At 42.1% G+C, this 20,799-nt stretch overlaps 1 protein-coding gene across 1 annotated transcript in view; it reads left to right on the top strand.

Moving 5' to 3' along the window:
- The window catches only part of MRPS6 (mitochondrial ribosomal protein S6), a 70,623-nt gene that overhangs the window by 44,477 nt on the left and 5,347 nt on the right, over positions 1–20,799 (top strand). The window contains exon 2 of the mRNA XM_087418125.1: positions 7,166–7,305. Within this exon, the coding sequence (XP_087274251.1) occupies positions 7,166–7,305 (140 nt within the window). The remainder of the gene's footprint in view (positions 1–7,165; positions 7,306–20,799) is intronic.

The following is a 20,799-nucleotide window of genomic DNA, read 5'->3' as shown; positions in this document are numbered from 1 at the left end:
CCTATATTTCTGATACCCACAGAATTGGGTATGCTCGTAAGAGATCATTCAGTTTGCTCTCACTCCATTTCCAGACATGGATGTGTATACCTCTTCTTTTACAACTGATTTGTGCTATTAAAATTATTTTAAAATTGTTCCCCAATAAAGATTTCTAGGTGGCCCCTGCCATAACTATTTCTCATAAAGATGATCATGTGAATTAAATATCATATTCATGAGTGCTTTTCGCTTAATACACACTTCAGCAACTGTTAGGGCTCTATAGCTTTAACAGTTAAATGACCACTTGATATGTCTGAACTGTGAATGTACAGTATTTAATCTAACATTATTTTTAAAATTTGAGATATTTTTGTTTTTGAAGAGCACACAACAGTGGTTTATAAAAAGAAACAGTTTTTCACTACGTTACAATATTTGTTACTTACCTAGTACACTTATTGTTTCTTGGTTCCCATCTCTTCTCTTGTCCTCTCCCCCACTGTTGAAAGCTTTGTTCAGTAGTTATTCCATATTTGTTGTAGATGGTTTATTAAATATGACTCATGGCCAAGTTGTAGAGCAGTTAAGTTCTCAAAAGCATTTTCTATCTTTGACCTTTGAAAAGCCTATAAAAGTTATTCTAGTCACTTACCTATAAGTTATACAGTGTATAATAATCCATATAGGGAAGTATAATCATGTTTGAGCATGTGTTCATGTACCTCTACTGTTTTTAGTGTTCTAGACTTGTCCTTACTGAATTTTATACTAATTTTAAAAATAGCTTCTGTGCTTCATAATTTTTAATCCTCAGTCCTGGAGGACTGTAGCTCTTGATTCAACAAATTATGGCGCAAAGGGGTTCTCTTGAGTCATAAAAATGTTTGATAAAACACTTCTCGTGGAATCATTTTCAGAGTTGGGCTTTGTAGATGTCATTAGGCAGGGCTGGCACTTCACACATTTTGAAGTAGGTAGTTATCCATTCCGCTCTTCCAAGGTCTGCTACTGACAGGACTTCTCTTGGAGCCTGTTCTGCTGTTGAAAGTTGCTCACAGATTTTCTTTTTCAAATTGCTGTGAGAATCTCAATGCAGAATTGCCAGGGACATTCTATTTGAAAATGTAAATTTCAAGGAAAAATTTTTAAAGAGATAAACCCCGAAATCCAGATGCTGCAAAGAATGGCAAAGGTTTTTTTACGTTTACTTTTCCACAGATTTTGAGAGTTTTCTGACTCGCCTCCGCCTTCCTTAAGTCTCCGTGCTCCTGGGAGTTGCACAACTCTTTGTAAAGTGAGAACGGTGAGGTATAGGTAGATGCCACACGCCGTTAAATGTTGTGAGTTGTGTGTGATGATGATTTTCTGGTCGACTGTAAGGGTGTTGTGATAGCTGGGTGCACGCAACGGCCTCTGGCTTGAAACTGTTTTTACCAGAGAGTCTAATTTACCAGATAATTTTGTTGACAAGCTTCTCTTCTGGAATGAAAATATGTTTAATTAGATTAAACATTGGTCATTGACCAAATGGTGCTGTTTATGGTACTCTCATGACTTCTTAGTTTGAATAACCTTTCTGGATGGGGATTTTATTTTGGGGGCGGTAGAGATGTCCTTCCTTTTATTTTTCCTGTCTCTCTGCTCTCGTCTTTATTATTAGAAACTTTGCCCATTAGACTGTTTAGAACTGCAGTTTTCAAAAAGTGATCTTGGGCTTCTTAGGGACCCTTACAGGGGATCCTTACAAAAGCAGTAGTGGGTAAAACAGCTGGTGTCTTCATATAAATCCAGGCACCAGCACCAAATTTTACTAGTGCTCAATGTATTCTTCACCACCATGCTACTGTAGATTTTTTAAAAAGCCATTTCACTTCAGAATGTCCTTCCGAATGGTGCCAGAATAGTATACTCTTGGCAGGGGCTTTAGAAGTTAGCAAGTCCAACCTCCCATCCAGTGCAAAGACTGATCGAATAGTTTTCCTAGATCTGTGCACTTCTACTTATGGGAAGGTCAGGGCTTCGCAAGATAGCCCATTTCACTTTCAGATAGCTGTAATTTTAGAGGTGTGTTCTTCTTTACACATCAAGGCTCTGTTTCTCTGTAATTTTTACCTTTGATTCCAGACTAACCCTCAGGGTCCAATCAAAATAAAACATTGCATAGTAGCCCTCCAAACTTTGAAGTTAGCTGTTGGGTTTTCCCTAAGTCTTTTGTAGTCTGAACACCAGTGCTTTCATTAGATATAAGATCAAAAATTGGTTTTAATTTTGTCTAGGATGGATTTTTTAAAGTGTTGTTTAGTGTAAATTTTTTGGATAGTACTTTTATTTTACCAGCAAATAACAGTCTAAGTTTAACGTTTGTATTTGTACATGTATTTGAACTTGATATTTTTCAAATACATGAAATATTTAGTTTCCCTTCTACTAGATGAATTCTGGATTCTTTTAAACTACAATATAAGTGTTAACAACAGCATTTTGGCACTACGTGAAATAAACAGAAAAACACTAGAATTGTAATTTTGCTTCAGTATTACAGTCACTACCCTGATAGCGAGCTATGTTGTATATGAAAAGTGGCTTCAAGTTGTAATGGAGATATGAGGAAACTTAGAATTCCTTGAAAAAATGGGAGTAAGTAAGCAAGAGACCCTCTTAGGGAGGTACAATTGGTATATTAATTTATTTGACAACCATTTCTAGTGCCTCCTCCATGATATAGACTGTTTTAGGCTTTGAGAATACAGTTGTGTTCAAGATAGACAAAAGTCCTTGCTCTTCTGAGCTTACATTGTAGTGATGAAAGAATCTTAATAGATGCCTCAAGTGCTGTGTAGAAGGAAACGGGAAGGACATAATGAGTTCCTGGGGTGGGTGGGGCACTTTTTGGTGATGAGGATATCAGAATGAGGAGCCTGGAAAGAAAAGACATTTTCTTCAAACTTTGTATACTCCCAGCATATTTTGAGGATTGCGAAATAAGTGTTGTTCATGTGAAGCTTGTCGAGACAGAAAATTTGTTGAGAACCGCTGTTTTAGTATGTGAGGAAACAGACACAAGTTTAAAATTGATAAATTTTAATAATTCATCCAGGATTGTATCACTCGTCAGTGAATGAGCTGGGACTGGAGTCCAGTTTTCCTAGTTCCCATTCATATTCATTCAGTTTCTTTTCAGTATTTTTTTCAAGTGAACGTTTTCAGCCCCCCCAGTCTGTGCCTTGCAAAATTGTGTTTCATTAACATATGGTGGATTGGAGGAAAGTCGTTGGGAGTTGCATTCAGATGGGGTGGGAGAAGCCCATAAGAAGCACACACAGCCTCCCTTAGAATAGTTCGAATTATATGGTTCAAAGACCTCGTAAATGAGAATTGCAGCAGCAACATGATTTGCTTCCCGTAGACCATATGTTTTCACAAATTGAACATTGTGCTGGATTGAGCAGAACTTTCTTTTTCCTGAAGTCTAAGAATTTTCTTTTAATAGATCTATAGGTTTCACCAAATGAAGAAAGTTGAAGTTGGCAACTTGGGTTGATTAGGAGATTAGGAGCTTGGTGGATGGAATGGTGAATTTGTAGAATCACCTCTGAATCCTGTGTTGATTTGAACAGCCAGGCTAATGTTGTTCAGTTAGATTGGTGCCCTGTTGTCTACCTGATGACCCGTCCCACGGGGAGTTCACTGTCTGTACCTCAGTGATCCAGGCTCATGGGTTTGTTTGTGGTGCATGTTAGGGTGAATGGGTTGAGGCCTTGCCAGCTTCCTTCAACCCCTTAGGATATAGAGCAGAGGTCAGCCAGATAGTAAATAGTTTAGGCTTTATGGGCCATACAGTCTCTGCTGTAATTACAGCTCTGTCTTGAGCATGAAAGCAGCCATAGACAATATGTAAATGCATGAGCTGGCTGTGTTCCAATAAAACTTAATTTGCAAAAACAGGTAGTGAGCCAATGAATTTGGCCCACAGGCCCTGGTTTGCTGACCCCTGATTTAGAGTGATGAGGTAACATATATGGGACAAGTTGAGCTCCCCTAATAAAAAAGAAATATTTTTGCCACTCCTTCATCTTTCTTTTTAATCTTTTGGGTAATTTGAAATTACAGTGAAATGAATGTGGCCATTCAAGCAGTCTACAATTTGATCTTGACATACCAAAGTCAAACAAAATGGGTTTTGTTATTTTCCTGTTACCTTCTTGTTAGGTGGCCTTTCCCCTTTTTGGACAGAAGACAATCTTTTATTTCACAAGGTTTTACTTCAGAAGAAGTAAAAGTGTTTATACTGTAAACACTTCAGTTGGAATTTAAACAAGGCAAGAGGTATTGAGAGATATTCCTTTTTAATCAGGCAAAACTGAAATTAAAATTTATGATTTGGGTAGCTAATGAGAAGAGTGTACTCAATCCAAGTTTTTTTTAAGCCTTATGCATTCTTTATTTGGATAGACTATTCCTCTACCTTATCATAAGTTAATTGATGCAATACCAGGTCAAGAAATAGCATTTTTAATGAAATGGAATATTACCCTGCTGCTAGTAATGAGGCTTCCGCAAAAATATGGAAATGTCTCTGAACTAATGAAATGCGAGAAGAATTTAGTCTCCGTGTTGGTTAGAACTATATAAAATATATGTTTGTATACAATCATACAGAGACATTGCCGTAGACTTTTTACTTAGTATTAATGTGAAGAGATTTTGGCCCCTATTTTTATTGTTTCCAGGAAATTTCTGTTTTATCATAAGGTTGGTTAAATATATAAATAAACATAATTTCAGTAGGAATTTTTTAAATCCCTGGTGGGCTACAATATGAAATGAAAGTAAAAATTTTATTTCTGAACGTTAAACTAATACTTAGTGCATTCACAACATTTTAGCAGTATTTGTCAGAAGGGAAATTTACAGGCATATAGTGGATTTTCTTTGAGTACCGGGATGCACGCTTAAAATCTTTGCATTTTTCTTTTCATTTGATCCAAAATTGCACACCTAAAATTGTTCTGCGGTTTTCTTTTCATTTGGTCCAAAATGAGTCACTGAAAGGTACTCTTCTTAAGTTCACTCCTGCACTTCACGATCTCTTTGCCCGTGTCCCTTCGCCTGTGTCTTTGAGGAGAAGCTCGCTTTTCCTTGCTGAGGTGTCCTGGCCTCCTCCCCTGGCTGTGCTTTGTCACTGTTCCTTTTCCTTGTTTCAGGCTTTTACACTTGTTAGCTGCCCTGTAATCTCAAAGTCATAGCATCCCTCAGAGGCCCAATTTCCCAATCTGTAAACCTTTGCTCTTTTTGTTTTTTTATTGGTGAAGACTAAACATGTAACAATAAAACGCTAGACCAATGTTAGGCATAGAGCGGTTACGCAATAAATCATAGCTGCCATCATTGTTGTAATGGTTGTTATTTTAAAATCCCACATTTTATCCTTTCGACTGGTTCATTCCCCTTTCACTGCTAACTTGCTCATGTTTTCTCTCTCCTGTGACACTGTGCTTAAACTTGTTTGCCCCTCAGGCGCTGGCACTTTTTCTTCATTGCTGTCACACCTCTACCATGGAAACCTTGGCAATCTAGCTTCTAGCTCCATCCTAAGTGACCATACAGCCACCATACTGTGGCTCTTTCTCCATCTCCATCCTCTACCCTCTCATCCTGGAGGCTGCCTCTTTCCTTCTTTTCTGTGACAAGGCAGGCCTGAGTTTCCTTGTACTGTTTGACTATACCTTTTCTATTTGCTTCTCTGACTTCGAGTTCTCTTTTTCAGCCCCCAAATGTTTGTGCTCCCCAAGGTTCTGTTGGTCATCTCTTTTCTTCTCACCCTACCCCCTCCCTCAGTGATCTCACCTACCCCCCGGGCTTTCAGTTAGTCCTTCTATGCAGATTAAATGTATATTAAATGTGTAGTTCTCACCCGCCCTCTTTTGAACTTATTTTCTTTTACTTCTTGAGAGGTCAACCTAGAGGAGCTTTGGGCATCTCAGACTCAGCATGTCCTAAAGCAAATTCATCTTTTGTTGTCCCCAGCCAGCTTTTCCAGATTTCCCTTTAGCTGTTAACAACATCACCATTCTCCCGGCCACCATAATTTGGAGCCCCTCTTTCGCTGCAGCTCTCCCGCGTTCTGCACATTACATTAGCTGCATCTTTTTAGGTTTACCCTTGTAAAGTATCTTTTCTTCCAAAAATTTTTGTGTATACATATGCATAGAGAGATGTCTGGAAAGAAATTCACTAAAATATTAAAGTCTGTTATCTCTGGATGATGGGATTTTATATTGTTTGAATTTTATTTGGTATATCAGGTATTTTTTATTTATGTACTTGTACCCAACCTTTAATCTTACTTCTCAACCCACCTTGTCCTGAACTTCATCCATGGAACTCCTGGCTATTTCCTCAGTGCACTTCTGCTTTCTTGCCTTTGCTCCTTTACTCAGTGCCTGGTGCATTTGTTCTTTGTATCTCCTGTTGTCATTTTCCAGGGCGCCTCTCAAGTAAGCTTCCGTTAATGAAACCCATCTCCCAGCTGAATGTGCCTCCTCCTTCCATGAGCTCTCTGGTCCCCATATCACTTCCCATGTTCTGCTCTCTGGTCTTCTTACATGGCTGTTTGTGTTAATCCCTTTCTTAGATTGTAAGCTCCACGAGGGCAGAGATTGGGTCTTACTCATCCTTTCCCCCTTTTGGTTACAATCTCTCAATTTTTCTTTGGGGGACAATCCCTTTTCCCTCTGGTTATGGTTTTGGTGGGATGGTTCATCAAAGTGTCCTGCCAAGAGGATGCCCTTCCCCTGGAATTTGAATTTTGAGTCATGGGATACAAGAACTGACAATGACTGGCGCTGATTGATCCTGGCCAAGGTGCTCTGAAGAAGCCACCCATTAGTTCCTGCCTCCCAGATCCCTGGAGCTGCTCTGGTCCCTGAACTCTCCGAGGCCTGGTTCTTCAGATTTCCCTCGTATCTGTGAGCTATCTCGTATCCTTATAATAAATGTCTCTTTCTCTCTTTTTTTTTAAATTTTAAGTTAGCCAAAGACAGTTTCTGTTGCTTTTACCCAAAGATCCCTACCAGTAGAGCTGTTATGATTGGAACTGACCAGACTTAATCATTCTAGTTCTTATTATTGATTCTGATGTGTTTTTTTCTTCTTTTTAAAAACAAAAACAAAAAAACAGCCAGAGACTGCTGCTGCTTTGAAACGTACGCTAGAAGCCCTGATGGACAGAGGGGCGATAGTGAGAAACCTGGAAAACCTGGGGGAGCGAGCACTTCCTTATAAGATCTTTGCTCACAGTCAGCAGCACAGCAGAGGAGGGTAAGTATCTTCGTGCATCACTTGAAAAACACCTTTGATGGGCTCGGTAAAGAATACTGTTTAATTAATCTTAGGAATTATAATAATTTCATAATCAGATCCCATTGTGCCAGGTGTTGTCCAGGTACACACCCTAGTGATGTTGTGTTGCTAATGGGGTGCAGTTATGCTGGCCGGTAATAAACTATAATCAGAGTACAAGAACAGGTAATGCTAGGAGCAACAGGTTTATAAGCTTTAGATCGTGGGAAACTTTTCTTGTCAACGTTAGCAGTGTTTACCCCTGGCATTTCTTTAACTTTTGCCTTTAAAACACCTCAGTGAGCAATATGCATCCTTTATATAGGTTGCAAATAACAAGCAAAATGTACTTCTTATGACTAATGTATATAACCAGAGCCTAACCCACAATATAAAAGTGGCTTTACGTACTCCAACCACTAATCAGAATTTTCTGTAATGGAATTTTTTCTCACGTAGTATATACCAACTTCCTCAAACATATCTCAATGATTTGATTCCGTAGTAGTAACTACCCTTGTAGAAATTCTTTGAGAGCAGTTTGTTTATTGAGTTGGTTTGAAGCTTCTCTAAGTCCTAATAGTGTCTTTTTCACACCCCATGGTTTCTGGTTTGGAGAAAGAATCGTCTCGTATTGTTGGGTTTCCTAGATGTAGGTGATAGAGAAAATGGCGTCAGGTTTTAGCAGAGTGGAAAAAGTCGGGGAGTAGAAGATTCAGTTCTCCTCTGGTACTTGCCGGCTGTATGGCCTTGAGCAAGTCATTTAGATTCTCTCATTCCTGCTTCCTTGGATACTGAACCCACCCACATTGACACGGGATCAAATGAGATCATCTCTGAAGATGTGCTCTGTGGACAGTCCTGGGTTTTGTATGAATGCTGCTGTCAGTCACGTGGAGCTGGTGGTCTTGGGTGGGTGCAGTAGATACATGTGATAGGCCTGAGAGGAGTCCTCCCTCACACCGAGGCTTTCTTACTGCATTTAAACCCTCTGCTGAGACATGGCACATACTGCAGATTGCATCTTTTGATTGCTTCGCCTTGTTTTGTGCTAGTGTTCAGCTTCTTAAGAACACCTCTGAAGAGTGCCTGAGGCGTTGCTAGGCAACATGAAATGCACAGTGGCTATTCCCCTTCCACAGTCATAACAACAGTGAGGGATGGAGATTGTGTGTGTAACATTTTTTTAACTTAACCACAAAGGACTTTTTTTAAGAGCGAGGCTATGAATACTTTTGCCTTTTTGTTTAAAGGGAAGCATACATCTTTAAACATAGTAATTCTTAGCCAAGAATTATTAGCCAGGTTCTCTCATGGTAGGTACTGAACAGGGGGAGAAGTCAGTTTCCTCCTTCGTGCACTTTCAGGGATGTACAGTAGGACTGCTTTCTTCTGCCCTTTTTCCAAGTAGAGGATTTGACTTTGTTGAGGGCCGGTGTGACCAGCATCCTAGAATTCACAGTTCTCACAAGTGCTGATGCTGCTGTCCGAGGACCACACTTTGAGAACCATTGTACTGACTCATTTAGTTTTCAGACCTCTGTGTGAAGTGCTGGGGTTGGGGCGGTGCTGTTTCTCTTTTGCGGATGGAATAAATTCAGATCCTGGAAGAACTCACCTGGAACTAGGCCAGAACTGCTGACAACATTAGCCCTACATTCCAGATTCCTGACAAGGTACATGTGCCCCACCAAGGACTGGGTTGTTGTCACGTAGTTCATTTACAGTTAAGAATTTTATTCTGGTTCTTTTACTTTCAGACTGCTCAGCAAAGGGGAAGCAACATTCTTAAAATGTATTATATATAGACACAGAAAGGTGGTGCCCAGCCCCAGTCAGAGAGGTTCATGTTTTAAGCTTGTTTTTCTGGGATAAATCAATGTCTGGTATTTGTTTACTGTAATGTTTTCCAAAGTGCGATCTCTGCTACACTGGTTATACAGATATGCTCCACCAAAACATGAGGGTATGTGTGGGTGATCGGATAGATGGGGAAGACTTGCGTGATCTAATCCCTTCTAGAGATTCACATCACACATTAGGGTATAAATGGTGAGAAGCCCTTCAGTAAGATGCCTTCATTTATCGATTTTGTTTGACCATGTTTTATTTCTGTAACACTCACTAATATTCTTCACAATGACGTCGGGTGAATGAGGAGAGGAGGGGCTGGTGTGGTTTGGAATTACTGGGATGAAGATTCAGAATTGAGTGGTATGTCGGATGACTACAGGGTGGAGCTTCAGGGTAGTCTGATATTCTTCTGGCTTTAGCCAGTTCTTCCATAGTCACTAACCTCAGTGACATTCGTACCAGGCATTTTGTTCAGTTGACCAGTTGTTTACATGCATTGCACGTAGCCACAGAAGGTGTTAGAAACCTGTTTTGAGCAGATTACGTGCCAGGGTATACTGGGTGCTGGGAAGGCTCAGTTTTATGAAGTGGTTAAGAAGAAACAGAGCAGTCTTCTCTGTTACCCATTTGTTAGCATTTAAAAGTTTTTAGCTCTTTTTGAACAGCTCTAGAGGCCGTTACATGTATCTCTAGTTTTGGTGAGGCACTGATTTGAATCCTGAGGCTGGTGTGCGAGAGCCAGTTTCATAGCTGGCTAATGAGCGAGCCTAGATGTCCTCTGAGAAGCCACATTGCCCTGTGGTGCTGTTGGTATTATGTGTGTGTTGCTTTTGTTTTATGACAAGTAATGGTATGTTCTAGTGGTATTCTTGGGTCTCACAATGGCTCTTGTGATTATTGTGGTTCCTGATCACCCAAGGAGTTTTCAGTTGAATCAGGGACTTGCCGGCATAAGGCTAACCTAGGCACCAGCTAAGGAGGTGTTAGGGCAGGGGCCCAGCACAGCAGGGTCACCCGGCCCAGGCTGACAACCAGGTGTCTCTGTTGCAGTTACTTCTCATCATGTGGGGTGATTGCCTCTACTATTTTCCCATCTTTGCCTCCTTCTCCCAGATCCATACCCCTGTTAGACACATGCCAGGTAGACCTGAAAGAGCAATGAGGGTATAAAAGTGTTTAGGTAGGAGGGATCCCACTTCTTTAGGGTTATTTGTGAAGGAGGAAAAGGTGGTACCTTGAAAGTTGTACCTGGTGTTTATTATTTATTATATCAAATCTATTTATGCAATTTATGCCCCCAAAATACAATCATTATATTCCAAATATTAATTTGGTCAGTCCCCACTTTTAGAAACAGGTTACATTCTAGAAATTCGTAAGTCTTTTGTTTATAACGTGGAACCTATTTTCCCATGGGAACAACTTGATGGTTAAGTTCCCAGGCTGATCCACAGAAACTTACTTAACTCAAAATCTCTGAGGATCAGTAGAAATGGGCTGGTCATTTATGTACAGCTGAACGCCATTTTAAAACTTGGGGGTTTTTTTTGTGTGTGTGAGGAAGATTAACCCTGAGTTAAGATCCATTACCAATCCTCCTCTTTTTGCTGAGGAAGACTGGCCATAGGCTAACATCTGTGCCCATCTTCCTCCACTTTATATGGGATGCCGCCACAGCATGGCTTGATAAGTGGTGCGTCAGTCTGCCCCTGGGACCCGAACTTGCGAACCCTGGGCCGCCGAAGCAGAGCACGCGCACTTAACCACCACACCACCAGGCCGGCCCCTAAAACTTGTTTTTAAAAATGCTGCTCTGCATTCCACCTGGCAGCAGAGTGGATCCTGGGTTGGGTCACTTTTGTCAGGGATAGGGATGATATCTCAGACACTTGTGACTTATTAAGATGATTTTTCCAGGGAAGCCACTTCCCACTTCAGTTTCCCCCAGGTGATGTGAATTTAGGAACAGGGAGGCGTTGACCAGATGCTCCTCTTGTGGTTTGGCCAGGTTGGGGTGGTTGGGAAGTTTGGGTCTTCTACTAGCTTCCAGATGGAGGCTGCTAGCCTCACTCACCACCTGTTGTCACCAGGCAGTGTCTGGAAACCACTGGAGCATGATTCGGAGCTGGGAGGTCTTAGAAGGCCTAGGATTCATTCTCGGCTCTGGATTTGCTTTGGTCTCTTGGAGGCCCCCGAGATGATCTCTCCTTTGTACCTTGACATGCTCACCTTGATGCCATCGTCAACTCTGTGGGAAAGGCAAGGTTGGTGTTGTGGGAAATTCTTACTGTATTCCTTGGAGTCTGAAAGGGGAAGATGTCACATATGCAGCAGGGAGCAGTGGGAGTAGATGCTCATTTAGACCCTTGCTAAAAAGGGTCAGACATTTAGTGCATCATAGTGTCAATCACCCTCTGCCGGAACCACTTGAGCATCTTCCTCCTGGGCTGCACATACTCGTTCAAGGCTCTCTTTCCACTAGATGGGGCTGGACTGAGACTGAGAGTGCCTCCTGGTGCAGGAGAGGGAACTATAGAAGAAACCGTGTCCACATTTCAGTGCTGGCCTTGTGCCCATTTGTAAAAGGCTGCCCCAGGTTGGCTTTGCCTGTTTTTACCGGGTGTGATTTTACTGCAGTGAGATTGGGCCAACCACAGAATGCGTGTGTATAAGAACTCTTAAGTAGTGAAGTAGGTTTTTCTTGCCTTTTTTGTCCCTTCTTTCTCTGTTCTCATCTGCTTTAAAATGTGAATAGGTGCTTATGGCAAAGATCTGCTGGCCTACGTATATAAGATGCCCTTCTATTTATGGGTAAGCAGAGTGATAAAAATAGCTGGCTCTATAGTGAATCAGTGGAATTTTACTGACTCGTTCCCCCAGTGTGTCTGCAGCTTACTCCAAGAGAGCTGGCACCCTCTCTAGAGGAGATTGCTTCTTCTCTGTAGTTTTCCCGTTAGCTAACATTTCCGTGTTCTCGTGCTTTTCTGCCAGCGTTATGTCCAGGCCAGCATCCTGACCCGATTCTTGTGTGTAGCTGCTCCATGACAGGCAGGGCTGCTGTGGCTTGGGAGGTTTCTTTTTAGTGGCAGCATCCCAAGATTTGTAAAGATTCTGCAGCAGGTTTCATGGTTTTTAAAATGTATGAGACTCAACAGATATAAAAAGAATGGGGCTTTTCCATGCAGAGAGTGTCCTGGTTTTAAGGTGAATAATTGACTGCCTCACTGAAGCCTGAATCCAGCAGGGTTTAACCGATACAGTCTAGAAACTGGCATTCAAATGGATCTGTTTTCTGTTTTCAAAAAGGCTCGAAGATGCTTCATAGCTTCAAATCCCTCCCATCCCCCTCCTCTACCTCCCACCCACTGTGAACCACTGAGCGCTTCAGTGGAAATTTCCACTTGTCTGCCAGGGGGAAGGGGAGGCTGTGAGTGAGTGTGTGACTGTCTGAGAGAGACAGAGACAAAGAATATAACTCAAATTCAAGCAAGCGCTTTTTATGGAAAACTTGTGAATGTAGGGTTAAGACAGAAGTGAAAGAAAAAACAAATAGAATCTTTACATTTAGGAGCATTGCGAGAAAACAAATTTCCTCCTTCAACCAGGGGGGATGCTGGGGGCTGGCAGCCCCGGGCTGTCTGCATAGCCTTGTGTCAGAAGGTGACTGTGTGGTACCAGAGGCTAGGACCCTAGAGAAGAGGAGCAGAAAGAACCCTGAGAGCTGCTGGCTCCCTCGTGAAACCGCCTCTATGGATGGAGTGTTCTTGCTGGCAACGTTTTCCAGTACTGGGCTCAGTCTATCCTGGGGAAGCCGTTTCTCTGGGTCTTCTCAGATCTCTATGGGGTTTCAGTCATGGTAGTGGAGAGTTCTGTAGTGTGAGAGTGTCTTAAGAAATACAAAGCAGGGTGAATTATCACCCTCAAGACGGCATGGGCAGGTTCTACCTACAAAATAGTTTGCTGTTCCTCCAACTTTTGAACCTCAGAATCTGTGAGGAGAAATGCATTAGTGTACTGAACCTTTTTTTGTACTTTCTCTCCTTGCCCAGTATCAGTCATCTCCTTACTTCCAGTTGTGCAGAGTGGTGGTGTGTAAAAGTTAAGTGCTTTTCTATAGAAAAGAGAAATGCTTGGGTAAAGCTGATGTCTGCCTTGTGGATGAAGTGATTCTGTAATTAGAACCACACATGGGAACACACACCTTTAAATGTAAACACCGCTGGGCTTTGTGTTTAAGGCGATGGTGAAGCTTCTATCAACCCTGGCTGCCTGGTGTGCAGAACCATTTCACTGGTGCCCTGAGCACGTGGTGGAAGGTGCTAGAAATGTATAATATAATTAGATTTTAGATTGCTATGCTGGGTTTTTCCAAAATGATCTGCCCATCTATTAACTTAATCATTGATTAAAGTAAACGTAGAGAATGGAAAACCAGCTATTTGGAGAACTTTGGAGGACTAATATTTTTTTTTTTTTTATTGGAATGTCAGCTTTTGGGTTTGTTTAGGCAGTTGCAACTGTAGTCATAATTTTAAACTATTCTACCTTGAGTGAGGAGCTTATCATGAGGCTGGAGATAAGAAAGAGTCCACATGTGTTGTGACTTGTAGTCTTGTGTTTTGATTCTGCTAGCTTGGTTAGAGGAAGAAGCAAACATTTCTATCTCGTTGTGGTTATTGAATCCTCAGGATCCTCCCCTCTCTTAGGGCCAGGATGAAGGTGGGGCAGTGGGCTCTCAGATTCCTCTGGAGACACTGAGCCCTTCCCTTGAACAGCAGCTCATCTGAATTTCAGAATGGCTTCTCCATGGCAGCCTTCAGCATTATGTAGGGAGTGGGTATCAAGGGAGTTCCAAGGTCATTTTCATTTTTTCAACCTAACTCATTTTTACAAGTCTGTAATGGACCTGTGCTGTCATGGGAAAAGGATCCTTGCAGGCATCAGAAGCTCCCCAGAACTACAACTCTAAGAGGGTTGTTTCTAGGCCTCCCTTTCTTTACGTGTAAAAGTGGAAATGCAGGGCTGCGCTTGGTGCTGTCTCTCATATCTGTAAAAAGTCTCATTGTCATTCCTCAGGTCATCTGTAGTTAGAAAACCAGCAGCTAGGAGTCAGGTGTCCATGACCCCACGTCACTTCCACAGTCTCCTGCAGGACTGAGAGACTTGTGGAAGTCATGGAAGCCTGGGTTTCTGCTAGCACAGCAGCCCTTGTGACTTCTCTCCATAGCTGGATTAATGTTCCAGGAGGTTGAAGCCATGTGTACCTCATCTCTTTAGCCTCCTTCTGAGGTTTGCCCATAGTAGGTGTTCATTGGCCAGTTGAGTTTTCCCAAGATAAATAGGTGAGAAAAAAGAATATATACTGGCAGCAAGCAGGAATTTGTCGTGGTCTTTCCTGTGTGGGAAAGCCGTAATGGACTGTTGACCTGTGTGCTTGGGTCACTAAGGCAGGCAGAGATTGAGTTTGTCCTGGGCTACTGCTTGGTTCCCTCGTGATGGGGAGGGACAACTTGGTTCCCTGGGAGGGAGGTGGGAGGTAAGAAGTTCGGCTTTCAGCTGGGAGTGATGAATGTAGTAAGATCTGCCCATCTCTGAGCCACTCCCCCCTTCTCTGTTTTGGTAGTGGTTCCTTTTTGTGGAAATTTCCATGGTGTAATAAGGAGCATGGGAGTAGAAGCAGTCTTTACCCACATGAGCCCCAGGCACAGATCAGCAGGGTGATAAGCATGAAATGACTGTCACAGCTGTGGTTGTGGGCACAAAACCATTTGCATTTTGGCCAGTGCTCTTGTTTAGGTGTGGTTGCTAGGGGACTATCATGAAGGGTAGAGGGAGGGCAGAGTAGGTAAAAGAAGGCAAAGGCTAGAGGGGTTTGGTAGTAATGGGGAGCTTCCAGAAGCCAAGCTTAGGATTTTCAGGCTTTTTTTCTAGAGCTTCTTTTTATCCTTGAGAATCCTCCAAAATGCTGGCTGCTAGGTAGCAAGAGATGTGGTTAACAGAGTGGGGAACCATGGGTTCTAGAGAATGGAGTGTGCCTCTCACTTTGTGACACGGAGCAGATCAGTTCCTCATAAGCAACATGAAAGGGTTGGGCTTCAGGCCGGCCCCGTGGCTTAGTGGTTAAGTGCGTGCGCTCCACTGCTGGCGGCCCGGGTTCGGATCCCGGGCGCACACCGACGCACCGCTTCTCCAGCCATGCTGAGGCCGCGTCCCACATACAGCAACTAGAAGGATGTGCAACAATGACATACAACTATCTACTGGGGCTTTGGGGGGGGCGGGGGGAAGGTAAGAAAGGGTTGGGCTGCAATGTCTTCATGGTCCTGTTAGCATGGTCCAGCACTTTTAACATTCTGTGGTTCTGTAACCCATTGGTCCTGAAGCTTTCTGTGGCTTTTTGTGTCCTGGAGTCAAAAGACATGCTCTGTTACAATCCTGGTGGTGGTCCCTTAGTAGCTGAGTGACCTTGAGCTCATGACCTGGCCGTTATAAAACTCAAAGGAGGCAAGTGTAGGAAACCACTTTGAAAACTGCTAGAGTAGTAGTTGTTGCTGGGGAGAGGGCTGCGGGGCCCAAACTGGCACCCAACACCACTTCCTCTTCTTCCATTTCCTGAATTGCCACATGGAATGGAGCTTCCACTTCTCCTTCATCCTCTTCTTCAGAAGCTGTTTAAAAAATGTGAGAGCAGTTTGAAAATTAGAAAGTTCTAGTAAGACGCTCCCTTTAATTTCTGAAGTAAGAGGCTTCTGATATATCTGGCCTTTAGTTTCCATCCTTGGGTATCCTTTTTACCCTTATCACAAAATGGTATCCAAAAGCTTTGGGTGTATTTCTTAGGATTATTTGATGAGTGCCAGTGTGTGGAGAACATTGTTGGGGAAGACTGCATGACAGTTGATTTGTGGGCAGTTGAGTGGGTTGTTGGCAACTGTAAACACACTTTCTCTTAGAAACGTGTTTAGACTCCAAGGCTGGCCCACAGAAATGCCTCTGTGGTGCAGTTGAATGGAAAATGGAAGAAAACAATGCTTGCTGAGCCCCAGATACGGTATTTGACTAACTTGAATACTTGACTGTAAAGAAAGGCAGGCTTAACTCAGGAGAGCAGGAGACGCCTGTGGACTTTCTGGAGAGAGGGGACTTGGAGCTCTTCCAGGGCTGGCAGTGGGGATTGGCTGGGTTACTGAGTGCCCAGAGGCCCTTGCTCAGCACTTCCCTCCATGATACTGTATGTAATACATGGCATTTCACCAGCTCACCTCCGGCTGTAAGCACAGGGCTTTAAGTGTAATAAAGCAAAAGAGGAAGACTCTTCCAGGAAAACTAGACAAAGGTCAAGGAAAGAGGAAGGAGCTCAGAGAGGACGCATATGTGTCTAAAGAAAAACTGTCTGCTGTAGAATTAAGTATAGTAGGAATATTGGCAGACCGGGGGTGAGGTCACAACTTGTCCATGGTAGCTTGGAAGGACGTTTTGACGAATACTGAATGAAAGAACAAATGGATAAAAAGGGAAGAAAGAGATACTGGGGGCTGTGTTGAGTGAGAGCGTTTCTGCCCTGGCCACCAGGCAGCCAAAGTTATTTGGGGGTTGGGGGAGTGGGTAAAAGGCTGAGGATTGGCAAGGGGGAGTGGGTAAAAGGCTGAGGATTGGCAAGGAGAAGGTAATTTAAGGTTAATCACACTTATTTTTTAGGCTCTATTCCAGATCCTTGCTCAAGGTAAGTAATCAATACAGTCATGTGCTGCATAATGATGTTTTGGTCAGTGACGGACCGTATATATGACGGTGGTCCCATAAGATTGTAATGGAGTTGAAAAATTCCCATCTCCTGGTGACGTTGTACCCCTTGTAATGTCAAGCTGTCGTAAGGTCATAGTGCAACGCAGTACTCGTGTTTGTGGTGAGGCCGGCGTAAGCAAACCTGCTGTGCTGCCAGTCCTATAAAAGTATAGCATGTACGATTATAAGTACAATATGTAATACTTGATAGTGATGATAACTGTGTTACTGGTTTATGTATTTACTATACTACACTTTTTATCATTTATTTTAGAGTATACTCTTCTTATAAAAAAAAGTTGACTGTAAAACCGGATGCTGTGGTACACTGGCAGTAGCCTCATGCATCTTACGTTTACCGCGTCTCTTGCTTGCATCGTTTTCTCTTGTGCTTGATTTAATGTTACGTTGTTTTGTTCATCATGGCCCCTAAGCATACAGAATCCACTGCTAATGTTGCCAGTAAGAGGCCAGGTGGAGTGATTGATCTGGAAACAAAATTAAAAGTGATTAAGGACTACAAAGGTGGAAAATCAGTGATGGTTATTGCTTGCCAGGCAGGCGTGTCCCATTCTGCCATAGCTACATTCTTGAAGAACAAGAACAAAGTGACGAATGCTGTTAAAGGATCTGCTTCCCTGAAGTCAACAAGATTAACAAAAATTCGAGAAGGGCCTATATCAGACATGGAGAAACTTCTAATGACCGGTATTGAAGACCAGACACAGAAGCGTATCCCTCTCAGCACCATGACGATCATGGCCAAGGCAAAAAGTTTGTTTGCCATGTTGAAAGAAAAGGCTGGACCTGACTATGATGTTGAATTTACTGCTAGGTGTGGGTGGTTTAAATGATTAAAGAATCGTTATTCATTACGTAATGTGAAAGTGAATGCTGATGTGAAGGCAGCTGAAGAATTTTTGGAAACCCTAGATAAGCTGATTGTGGAGGAAAATTACTTGCCACAGCAAATATTCAATATGGATGAAACCTCCGTATTCTGGAAACACATGCTTGAAAGGACTTTCATCCATAAGGAGGCCAAGTCAATAACAGGTTTCAAGGCTTTTAAGGACAGGATAACAATCTTTCTTGGGGACAGTGTTGCAGGCTACAAATTGAACCTTTGTGATCTGGCACAGTGAGAACCCCAGGGTCTTCAAGCGTATCAATAAGCACGCACTGCCGGTGTACTACAGGAGCAATAAGAAGTCACGGGTGGCCCAGCTCCTCTTCCAAGATGCCTCCTGAATTGCTGTGCCAGCAAAATAGAGAAGTACCACTTGGAGAATAACATACCTTTCATTCTCCAAAGATTTTTCTTATTGTTGATAATGGTCCTGGACATCCTCCTTTTATTGGTGATCTTCATCCCGATATCAAAGCAATTTTTCTGCCTCCAAACACCACCTCTTTGATCCAACCAATGGATCAAGGAGTTATAGCAGATTTTAAGGCCTACTACCTGAGGAGGACCTTTGCCCAGGCTATTTGCTACAACTAAGGAAGACACTGAGAAGACACTGATACCATTCTGGAAGGATTACAGTATCTATGACTGCATCAAGAACCTTGCTTGGGCTTGGGGTGATGTCACAAAGGATTGTATGAATGGCATCTGGAAGAAGACACTCAAGAAGTTCATCCATGACATCAAAGGATTTATCAAGGATGAGGAGGTTGCAAAAATCAACAAGGCTGTGGTTGAGATGGCAAACAACTTCAACCTGGGTGTGGAAGAGGATGACATTGAGGAGCTCTTAGAGGTGGTTCCTGAAGAATTGACTGACAAGGAGTTGTTGGGACTGGAACAGGAAGGCATAGCTGAAGAAGGGGCGAGAGAACAGGAAACTGCGGGAGAAGCAAAAGAAGAACCTCAAGAAAATTCACAGTGAAGGGTTTAGCAGAAGCTTTTGCAGACCTCAGCAAGCTCTTTGAAAAGTTTGAAAACGTGGACCCCAACACTGAAAGGTTTTCATTAGTAGAGAGGAATGTTCATGGTACATTATCTGCTTACAAGAAAATCTATGATGAAGAAAAGAAACAAACCAAGAAAACTGCCATGGACATATTTCTGAAAAGAGTGGCACCTCCTCGAGAAGAGCCTCAGGCAGGTCCTTCAGGAGGTGTTCCAGAAGGCATTGTCATCATAGGAGATGACAGCTCCATGCGAGTTATTGCCTCCAAAGACATTCCAGTGGGTCAAGATATGGAGGTGAAGACAGTGATATTGATGATCCTGGTCTTGTGTAGGCCCAGGCTAATGTCTGTGTGTCTTAGTGCTTGACAAAAAGATTTAAAAAGTAAAAAAAATTAAAAATTTTAAAAATAGAAAAAAGCTTGTAGAATAAGGATATAAGGAAAGAAAATTTTTGTACAGCTGTACATTGTATGTTTTAAGCTAAGTGTTATTACAGAAGAGTTAAAAAAATTTAAAAGTTTATAAAGTAAAAGAGTTACAGTAAGCTAAGATTAATTTATTATTGAAGAAAAATGCTTTTTTAATAAATTTACTGTAGCCTAAGTGTATAGTGTTTATAGTCTACAGGAGTGTGCAGTCATGTCCTAGGCCTTCACATTCACTCACCACTCACTCACTGACTCACCCAGAGCAACTTCCAGTCCTGCAAGCTCCATTCATGGTAAGCGCCTTATACAGGTATACCAATTTTTATCTTTCATACCATATTTTTACTTTACTCTTTCTATGTTTAGATATATTCGGATACACAAATACTTACTGTTGTATTACAGTTACCTACAGCATGCAGTACAGTAACATGCTATACATGTTTGTAGCCTAGGAGCAGTAGTCTCTACCATATAGCCAAGGTGTGTAGTAGGCTATACCATCTAGGTTTGTGCAAATATATACTCTGTGATGTTCGCACAGCGACGAAATCGCCTAATGACACGTTTCTCAGAACATATCCCCATTGTTACATGGTGCATGACCATAATTAAATGTTGCACAAATGAGCAGTTCTTGAGTTGGATGATTGCAACCCTAGTGCCTGCTATGTGGAGTAGAAATAAACAAGTGGAATTAAACCTTGGAAAATTTGGCCAGGTTGGTGTGGAATTTTCAGTGAGCCCAAATGGTGGTCTCATCAGCGAACACACGTGCAAGTCATGTCTCAAGAAGTTTGCTAGGTATTGGAAGAGTTCACACCATTTTTATTTGATTTCTTGAGAAACCCTGGGAGTCTTCATGAGCTGTAATTGCTCCTCACCACCACCACCCCATATCAAGTCATTCACCAACTCCTGCCCATTCACTTTCGTACATTCCTCTTTTAAATCAGCAGCTTTATAAACATATAATTGACAAACATAAAACTGGACATATTTAAAGGGTGCAATTTAATAAGGTTTGACATGTGTATATACCCATGAAATCACCACAGTCGATAATTAAACAAATTGGTCACCCTAGAAGTTTCCTCTTGCCTCTTGTGATCCTCCCCTCTACTTGTTCCCCATCCCTAGCAACCACTGATCTGCTTTCTTTCACTATAGATTAGTTTATATTTTCTAGAATCTTATTTAGATAGATTCAGACAGCATGTACTCTTTTTTACTCTAGTTTCTTTCAGCAAAATTATTATGAGATTCATCAATAGTATGTATCAATAGTTTATTTTTATTGCTGAATAGTATGCCATTGTATGGATATACCACAGTTTGCTTATCAGTTTACATGTTGATGGATATTTGTGGTGTTTCCGGTTTTAGGTTGTTACAAGTAAAGTGGCTGTAAACATTCATGTACAAGTTGTTGTATGGACACGGGTTTTAATTTTCTTGGGTAAATACCTAGGAGTGAATGGCTTG

This window comes from Ceratotherium simum, chromosome 27 (assembly GCF_057802395.1).
Source record: "Ceratotherium simum simum isolate JZ-2026a chromosome 27, ASM5780239v1, whole genome shotgun sequence".
Lineage (NCBI taxonomy): Eukaryota > Metazoa > Chordata > Mammalia > Perissodactyla > Rhinocerotidae > Ceratotherium > Ceratotherium simum.
This window is presented reverse-complemented; position numbering and strand designations above follow the sequence as displayed.